Source organism: Periplaneta americana, chromosome 8, assembly GCF_040183065.1.
Source record: "Periplaneta americana isolate PAMFEO1 chromosome 8, P.americana_PAMFEO1_priV1, whole genome shotgun sequence".
In the NCBI taxonomy this organism is placed as follows: domain Eukaryota; kingdom Metazoa; phylum Arthropoda; class Insecta; order Blattodea; family Blattidae; genus Periplaneta; species Periplaneta americana.
This window is the reverse complement of record NC_091124.1, coordinates 82468207-82478576: the sequence shown is the minus strand read 5'-3', so window position 1 is coordinate 82478576 and position 10370 is coordinate 82468207. Positions and strand designations below refer to the sequence as shown.

Here is a 10370-nt window from a genome sequence, read left to right as displayed (position 1 = left end):
GAGTTTCGGAAACATATTTCTTACATATGCAAAACCTTCTCCATTTTTATCCATAGCTTTAACGAAATTCTTCATTAAACCAAGCTTGATATGTAAAGGAGGAAGCAGTACTTTTTCCGGTTTTACTAAAGAGACATACTTTATATTATGTTCTCCTGGGACATAGCTTTCTCTGGGAGGCCAGTATTTCACTATGTAGTGTTTTTCAGTCGCTCTACTATCCCATAAACAGAGAAAGCAACAGTATTTTGTGAATCCACCCTGAAGTCCGAGCAATAAGGCGACAATTTTCAAATCTCCGCAGAGTTTTCAGCCGTATGCTTTATATTGGATTGCATCTAGTAACACTGACAAATTTGTATAAGTTTCCTTCATATCCACTGAATACGCCACTGGAATTGATGGTTTAGTGTTTCTTTGTGCATTAACACTGCTTTTAAACTTATTTTGGAAGAATCTATGAATAACCTCAATTCCTCTGGGATGTGTTGAAATCCTAGTTCTTCCATTAAGCCATCTATATTTAGGCTACATAAGCGAACATAGAATTTTCCATTATAAAATACTTCGAAAACCGTTCATGTCTCTTCCTGTACAATGAAATTCTAGTATCTGGTGCTAGCAGGTTCCATTGTTGCAGTCTAGACCCTAAAATCTCAGCTTGTTGTTTAGTGAGATTAAGATCTCTTATTAAGTCGTTCAGTTCACATTGTTGAATTAAATGGGGTTCTTTATGATGTTCTGGACTACAGGACGGATCAGAGGACGTTGATGGTTGAGCCAAGTCATCTGTTTGTTCTATTGGAAGAACCAGTTCCTCCAATTGCGAAGATGGAGTAGGAATAGGGTGTTTTGGTCCATGTGTTACAGGTCTTATTACAGATTGAACATTAGGATATTCAATTTTAGATCTTGTTTTCTTTGAAAATCCCGTAATCTTTGTTAAACAAAAATAACAGTCTTCTGCATGGCTTGTCGGTTCACGTCAGATCTTTGGAAATGCAAACGGCATACTTCGATTCTTCTCTCCATTCATCCATTTTATCAGTTTTGAGTAACATGTTATGCAGCACGCATGGGGAGCCCACGATTTGTCCTCATCACACACATTACATTCAAAATAGCAATAATATGCTTGTTTCAACTTATCTGATAAAGGCCGACGCTGCGATTTTGCCGTAAATTCTCCACATACGTAACAAAAGCTGTCCGGCGAAGTTACACACGCACGACGAGATTTTTTCATTCTCAGAAAGAGTAAATGAACGCGAAGATAAACACTTAAAACCAGCGATACAACTTGTTACAAGCTCAAACAATTTTCAACTAATCCTAAAATGCAATCTATTTCACTCCAAAAGCCCACCCTCTCAGTGCTTTCTCTTGGTCTAGCGTCATAAAGCAATAACGTTATACAGATATATATCGCCCACTACGCGCCTTATTAATGCAGACTCATGTATTTCAAAGAACCTATTCCTTAAAATACACTTCTAGTATATTCTGAGCAACAATAAGTTATAAAACGTATGAATATACTGTGTAACCGTTTAAATAAAGTCCATAGTTCGATACCCGATTTCCTTAGTAAATTCATTCATTCATTTTTTTTTACAATTTCCAATTTTCCTCTTAAATGATGCATGATGGAAAATGTTCAAGTTTAGATCCACTATCAGCACACAAAAATTGATCTAAAATAAACGTTTTCACCCTTGTGACAAAAACCTTGTTGACTAGTGATAATTTATGTAATATCTCTTCTTTATCTTCTCTCTCAAGGATATCTGTGATGTGCTATTTACACAAATTAGATAAATGTCAGCAATATATATTTCTGCACCTGACGGTAAACTACTAATTACGTATTGAGGTTACCAAGGAGACAAACAAATGTTCATGGAGCTGTTGGAATTACTGATACTTGCGTATGTCACAGTCAGGTGAGTTCTCTTTATTTCTTTCATTTGACACTAAAATGGACCGTATCTTAAATATGAGGATAATGAATGTGATTCATACTTCAATCTTGCTAATCCATTATACTTTTTACCCTCTTCGCAACAGCCCAGTTCCTTCATCATGCTGCAATGTTTTACTGTTTATAGTTTACCTTCTTGAACTATTAACAATATACGAGTATACACGTATATCTTAAATAATGTCATTAACGGGGATTTGGAGTACTGTAGGGTAATTTTGAAAAGTACAGGGACATCATTTTATTTTTACTTCAATTTTTATTGTACCTGAATTTTTTAATGTACTTCACTCCCACCTCCTCTACTAGTAAACTTCCAACCGTTCTCCACACAGAACCATGGCCGCGTATGCGGTCATAGTAAGCAGTATTGAGTTAGTGAGTATAGTACGTTCCAGAAATATGTTCGCGTTTTCAAGTGGCGAAAGAGCTTTCAATATTGAATCACATTTTCGCACAGGTACTGTCGTCTGTTTGCCTACGTTGCATCCCGGTTTCCCCCACTCGCTTCTATTCGCCCCTCTGTAAAGACTAGTGGCTGGGCTGTCTTAGCTCGTTTTTGAAAATATCAATTTCTGTTAAGAATTGGACGTCTACGTATTATTATACAACTGTTTAAAATAACTTAAATAAAAGGGTCTCGTTAAGTAATTAACTGTCACGTGAATTCCACTCTTTCTACTACCCTGCTACAAAACCACTTGGACGGACAGTAGGTAGCATGTCTGAGTAATTTTATCTTTTCTGATCGGGTAGAAGTGAAGATTGAATTTACAGTACGTAAGGTACTCTTTTATAGAGTAGGTACAGAATTATTTCAACATGACTTACTAGTACGAAGGACGAAGCTGGTAATTGGAATTAGGTCCAGTAGTCTATAGTGCGATAATATGCACAAAAGAACTGAAGCCTGTATCGAAATAAACGGCCAGCATTTTAAAAAATGTGTTTAAATATCCATATTATGATTATTTTCAATTTAACTTCATTCTCTATGTTGTACGCTAATGTGCTGTAGATAGAATAATATACACTGCATAATGAATGCGTCCGAATGGATAGCTCAATTCATGAATAAAAACACTTTTTGTTAATACAATACTGTATTTTGATTAAACAAAAACCTAATAAAAATTAACAAACTGACAATCCCAATATTTCCTTGTTTACGTAAATGGATAAACTACTTTTCTTCCCTCCTATACCTAGTAAAATGATTTGTTTGTATTTTACCCAGTATCATCGAACTCCAGTCGTGGAAGGAGGTAGCAAACGTCGTTTCCGGTTCTCAATCTTTAATCCAAAGGTATAGCCAGGTTAATATTAGAAATGTTAGTAAAAATAAAATGATGTCCCTGTAGTATATACGAGTATAGCCCAAGGTTTACCGAACTGGAACGGAGCCACTGCATTGACAAAGCAGAAGTACAGTTCAATCATAAAAAAATACACGCAACTTATTACAAAATTATTTGATAACAAATGAAGTGTCACATAGTTTAAAGAAATACATTGGCCCACATATCGTCGTTGTTCCTGCAATAACTCCTATGTTACATATTTATCGATTTTCGGATTTTTGCTCTATTAAATAACTTAAATAGTGATACAGCAAATGATAAAATCTCCTATATGTAATTATATTTCTTTCTTTCGAAAATGTAAGAATTCACAATCTCCTATGTACTACTGCCATAGAAAGAATAAATGTGTTTTTCCTCCTACTGAACAATTATATATTTTACACATAAGAGTTATTGCAGGAACAACGACGATATACTGTATAGACTAATATACATTTCATTTCGAACTAAATAATTGAATCCATTTGTTTTTATGATAGGACGTGTCATTAATTTTCATCGTATGAATATTAGGCCTAAGGAAATTAAGAAAAATAAATTATTATATTAGATACCGAATTTACAACCGACAAGGTGACGAAAGCTATAAGTAGTTTAAAAATAACAAAAAGCACCGGGTGTAGACGGGATACCTTCTGAATTTCTCAAAGAGTGCATTAATATACAGGCAACTACAAGTAAAATCACGAACATGTTTAACAAAATTTTTATGGGAGAAAGTTATCCTAGTGAATGGACATAGAAAATTATATGCCCAATCATGTCGGTACCCGATAATTATAGGGTCGGTCGGTTAAGGTGCTTGCCTGCTGGTCTGAAGTTGCGCTCGGGCGCGGGTTCGATCCCCGCTTGGGATGATTACCTGGTTGGGTTTTTTCCGAGGTTTTCCCCAACCGTAAGGCGAATGCCAGGTAATCTATGGCGAATCCTCGGCCTCATCTCTCCAAATACCATCTCGTTATCACCAATCTCATTGACGCTAAATAACTTCGTAGTTGATGCAACGTCGTTAAATAACCAACTAAGAAAAAAATAATTATAGGGGGGCACTTTTACCAACAATGGACAAAATTTACTGTATAATTATATATGAGAGACTGAGGAAGTGGACGCTTCAATATGATTCGCTCTCTAAATTTCAGGCTGGTTTCAGAGTGGGTTACAGTACAACAGATGACATAATTGTTTTGGACTCATTAAGGCTAAAAGAAACACAGAAGAAGAGGGGAAAACTGCTGTGCGTATTTGTAGACTTTGAAAAAGTATTTGATTAGGTAGAACGTGAAGCATTGTTGTACAAGCTGTGGAAAAAAGGAATGTTGTCGAGAATGCTTAAAGCTATATCAACAATATACGAGAAAGTAGAGTTTTGTGTAAAGTACGATCGTTAGAAAGTTTCGGAAAATGTGGCTACCTATAGAGGGGTTAGACAAGGCTGCATACTCTCACCCCTTCTTTTTAATATATTCGTAGATGACATACCATAGATCAGTCTTGCGATGGAGACTAATAATTGCGAGCGAGAGCTATTTTATGCCCGCTGCGCGCGCGCGGAGTTCTTTTATCTGTAAACATTGCTAAAGGATGTACAGATCTTAGAACACAGCGCATCATGACGGAACGGAAGCGCTTAAAGCTTTCAAGGAAGAGTGGAAGATACAATATTTATGCTTCGAACATGGTGATGAAGTCCAGTGTTTGTTGTGTAAAAAAATATCATTTGCAAAAAAAGCAACATTAATTTCGGAATTGACATCGAAGGTAAATTAATTTACATTTGGGTCAATAGATAGTATCTAGATTCCTTTTATTTCTTTATTTTAAATGTATTGTTGATGTTTTATTTGTTGCTTGTTTCTGGATATTTACTTTTATTAGACTACGTGTTTCTTTAATTTAGAAATAATATTTTATCTTTGATTGCGATTTAACTTATACTATTACTATTACCATTACCGTTTTCCTCGTAATACTTGTGAACAAATCATACATTTAATATTCTCATCGTATTGACAGCAAAAAATGCGTCCTCCCACCCTACTTGGAACTTTCGTACATGGTTTCGAGAGAGACATATGCCACTCGCAGGTCAGAGACAAATACAAATGGAAAGGAGTTTGACTCCAGTGAGTGAGAGGGTGGGGATTGGCGGAGGTTAGAAGCAAGCGAAATGCACAGCTATCACTGCAAGCCACAATGTCTCGCGAGTCACTTTCTCGCCACGGCTGGTGTAGTGCATCTGTATGTATAATATTGCTGAATAAATCCATCTATGTATCTACTAAGATCATGAAAACATGGAACTCTATCTTCGTGCCCTCCATACGCGTTTATGGTATTTAAAGGGGACACTAGCTAGATGCTATTCGTGCCAGAGAAACATCTCAGGGACTAATACGGATAATTTATACCTGAACTTGATTAACGGGGTTGTGACATTCGTCAGTCGTAATAAAGCGAATTCCTCGGTCGAGGAAATAGACCGAATTCTATAGTTGATGGGAAGTGAGCCGTAAACTGCTATTCATTTTTATGCTGTTTATGTCTAACGGAACATTTGATCACGGAGACAATACTTGCCTCGTTAGTAGACGAGTCAGTCGATCCTCTCGACCGAGGAATTGCCTTTGCAGCAAAATACAATGCAATATTCATTCTGAACATGGAATTTTTATCGACTCAGTAGAGAGATGTACTATGAAATTGCAGTGAGTGAAATGAACAATAAGACGGTCTTTCATCACAGACATATTACAATGACAGTCAATACACATTTCTGCTTGGGGGACGGGGAGATTTGACTCAATATTCATGAACTTTCATACAGCACTAAAGTCGGTTCTAAAGGCGCATTTACACCGCCGTTTAACATTATTGGCAATCTGTCACTTGAAAAAAAAAAAACAATTTTGAACTAATTTTGTATATTTCAATTATTACTGCATATGTTTAAGGACAGGACATGGGAGATTCATGCGCACAATGAATAACATTTTCGAAATGAGCACCGCGAATAGCAGTACGAATCGGCCTCTGTAGCGTAGTCGGTATAGCGCTGGCCTTCTGTGCTCGAGGTTGCGGGTACGATCCCGGCGCAGGTCAATGGCATTTAAATGTGCTTAAATGCGACAGGTTCATGTCAGTGGATTCACTGGCATGTAAACGAATTCCTGCGGGACAAAATTCCGGCACACCGGCAACGATGATATAACACCTCGGTAGGTGCGAGCGTCGTTAAATAAACCATAATTTAAATTTTAAATAGCAGTACAATGATTTAAACGTTCTTTAAAATTGTCAGTAATATTACTGTTTGGCCCATGTCGTCAGGTATAGACTCAATGAAGTTCTCCACGTTTCTCTTCAGCTCACAGATGGTTCTAAAACTGTTAAAACCATTTTAACACAAACTCCCAAGCTTGCTTTGTGTTCTCCAGCAATAGGGCACTATAAATAAATGATTAATAGCTTCTCAATATTGACAAAATAAAATCGTTCATCTCTCTGTATATCGCTCTCTGTATGTTGTTGTTTAGTCAACTATCCGAAGCACTGCCTGCTGGATTGCATCTTATGGCTGCTTACACTGCCTGCTCAATCAGCGCTTATGTGCGAGTAATGAAAAAAGTTATTTTGCCGCTAGGTGGCAGGTAGTATCCACCTCTATCAAGGTCCGTCATAAGTCAGGTTTTCGCACGCTGCCATATTTGCGCCAACCCTTAGGTTTTTTACATTGCGCTATGATTGGTTGCGGAAGAAATTTGTGTTTAAATTTATATAGTTCATAAAATAAGTTTCCAAAACAGATATTTCGATAACTTTCGGAGAATGTTCTGCTTGACAACAGCAACCGATGGCGCAAAGATGGCGGACATTAGTGGAATGGGATGAGAGGACGTGACTAAGAGCTGTTCGACAGCGATATCTAGAGACCTTGACCTCTATTAACATTATTAGTGTATGCAAAGTACCCTAAAATAAATATTGTTACGACTTCCTTAAGTACCAGAAGAGATAAGGGCTTAGGGAAACGATGGTCCAGGGCGTCCGGATTCTTCCGCAGTGCTTAATATGTAGTAATATTATTACTTAACTTAAAACTTTTTTTTTCTAAGCGATACTACATCCAAACACAAATTCTAATTAACGGGTTTGTATCATATAAGTAAGCTTACTAAAATTATTATTAAAATCAATTAATATACTGTAATAAAATAATGCCTGAAACTGATATAAAATATGTTAACAAGTTTAAACATATTTACGAAGAAATATAATATGCTTCCTCTAACCGAGCTACAACATTATTGGAAATCAATGTTCGAATTAACTACAGTCTTATTTACTACACTGTAATTACTTCTAAGATTTCAAATTAAAAATTATAATTCACTCTGCACACTTAGCACAGCCAAACCAACGGCAGTTACTTGCTGCACTCTAGCGTCGAAACTGGATAATAATGCTCCACGAGAAACTCAATGCTAAGAAAGAGGAATAAGCAGGCAGGCAGGCAGGCAGGCAGTGGTCCGAAGACAGGTCTGAACCTCATAAGTGATACCAACAAGGCTCCACTTATGAGGCAAACTAGACCAGGAAATAATAGGGTAGGGTGGCCAGTTCCTTTCCCCCTCCATTGCATACATCGCCGATTAGCTAGATATTACACTAATTAGACTTTAGGTGCACTAAAACAATATTGTGCTTCCTCTGACACACATCGTCAAAGTGAGATATGGTAAGAAATTTAAAAATCACTAAATATAGTATAAAAATGCTTGAGGTAGAAAAAATTAAGGGTGCAAAGGCACAGTGCGAACTAAAAGAAGGAAACACAGAAACTGAAATTTAGCAAGATTATTTCTCAAAATGGTTCAAAATGGAAGCACATATTCCTCTCACATCATCCTGAATTAACTAAATTCTGATTTGGTTTCAGCACCTTGCTGCAGAAATATTCTGTCAACATTTCTACGATTTATTGCCAAATTATGTTGCCAATAATGTTATGCTGATATAAGTGCGCCTTAGCGTTACGTATCCCACATAATACAATGCAATGCAAACTATAAGGCGAATGTCAGTCAGATAACGAATCCTTGAACTTTTCTCACAAAAATACATCTCGCTGTTACCAATTTCAGCGACTCTAAAGAAGGGCGTAGTTGATACATCGTCCTTAAGAAACTGAATAGAAACATAACATGAGATAGTATGACACAACATAATATAAAATTGGCGCTTAAAAATATTTCCTTTCTGTCTAATAAAGCCAAGATTTCTAACGTTAGAAGTTGTGACAGTTCGACTGTTAACTTTTGTTCTCAATCTGTCTGGTTTTCTCTTTTCCCAATACAGCTTGTTATCTGTTTTCTTCGTTCAATATAGAGATCTCTTGCTTCATCTTTTCTCTACCCTTTCCTCTCCTACCCACACTACCTCGTTTAGCCCTGTAGTTTAGCTCTAGCGGAAGTGTGGCGCTCTTCTTGTAGTACGTATCACTTTGAATTGGGACCTTCGACGCGTCGCGTCTCATCTCGCCTCCTTAGCCAGCGCTCAGCGCACAAATAGCCCTGCCCACAAAATTTGCATGTTTAGTTTATTGCTTTAAAGAGCTCCTCATATTGTTCTCTTCAAAGTGTAAGTCGGACTAATCATCATTCCCAGTCTTTCCATGAGATTTCAGCACAAGTTTCATTTGTGTATCGCATTTCGCGCACTGTTACAGAGTGATAAATATAATCTTTTGCTTTGGGCCATTTGTGCGCTGAGAATCTCATAAATATACATACATACATACATACATACATACATACATACATACATACATACATACATACATACATACATACATACATACATACATACATACGTACGTACGTACGTACGTGTTCTGGCCAAGAGCAGGTCTTTTACTGCAAACTCAACATTCTCCAATCTTTCTTATTTTCTGCCTTCCTCTTAGTCTCCGCGTATGATCTATATATTTTAATGTCGTCTATCATCTGATATCTTCTTCTGTCCCGAACTCTTCTCCTGTTCACAATTCCTTTCAGTGCATCTTTAAGTAGGCAGTTTCTTCTCAGTCAATGACTCAACCAATTCATTTTTCTCTTCCTGATCAGTTTTCGCATCATTCTTTCTTCACCCATTCTTTCGAACACAGCTTCATTTAAATAATTTCAATGAAAAATTGTTCCGGGGCCCGGTATCGATCACCGGACCCTTCGCTTAGCGCATGAATGCTCTCCCGACTGAGCTGTACACGACACCGTCACAAATTTTCCTTTATATCCACGCAACTCAAATGGGCTGACAAGACGCCAGAACCCAACTTTGAGTGCACACAAATTCTGAGTGACTTAAATTGTGGCTTCCTGTTAACGTACCTCCAGTAACGAATATATTATACAAATCTGGCTTTCAGGCAGTGTCCCTGCAAAGCAGGTTTGAATAATTTCAAGGAAAAATTGTTCCGGCCCCGGACTTTCTAGGACTATGAACAAAGCTTTCCCTCATTTGTTCGATCACAGCATCGGCCACATGTGGACGTCCGGGAGATTTGTCATGAGTAATAGAACAGCCAGTCTCAACATAAGTACGGTGCCAAGAATAAATTGTTGCCCTGGTAGGAGGATCCTTGCCATACTGGGTACGAAATCTTCGCTGAACCACTGTCGCGGATTTCGTTTCTTCAAAAAAAAAAAAAAAAAAACACAGCGATGTCGCTCTGCACCTGTGAAAGCAGCCATTTTGAAATGAACTACGTTAGCGCACGCGGTAACAGAACTAGATACTACAAAGCTATGTCAGTGAAAACTTGATGAGTTTTGCTATCAGATGGCATTGTAACCAGCTTCGTATGTTTTCTAAATAAATTTCTGTAAGCTTACAAAGTTGTATAGTCCTTTTGAAATCACCTTGTATGAGATCGTAATGTCTCAGACTTAAAAATAAATATCTTCAGCCCTTAAGATCACGGAGTGACGTTTATTCTCAAAGTAATTCTTTAGGTTAAAAATAAG

At 37.3% G+C, this 10370-nt stretch overlaps 1 protein-coding gene across 1 annotated transcript in view; it reads left to right on the top strand.

The window, feature by feature from the left end:
* The first annotated feature begins 1859 nt into the window (after positions 1 to 1859).
* The window catches only part of LOC138704817 (hyaluronidase Tab y 2.0101-like), a 55772-nt gene continuing 47261 nt past the window's right edge, over positions 1860 to 10370 (top strand). Inside the window, exon 1 of the mRNA XM_069833098.1 lies at positions 1860 to 1943. Coding sequence (XP_069689199.1) covers positions 1894 to 1943 — 50 coding nt within the window. The 5' untranslated portion in view covers positions 1860 to 1893. The remainder of the gene's footprint in view (positions 1944 to 10370) is intronic.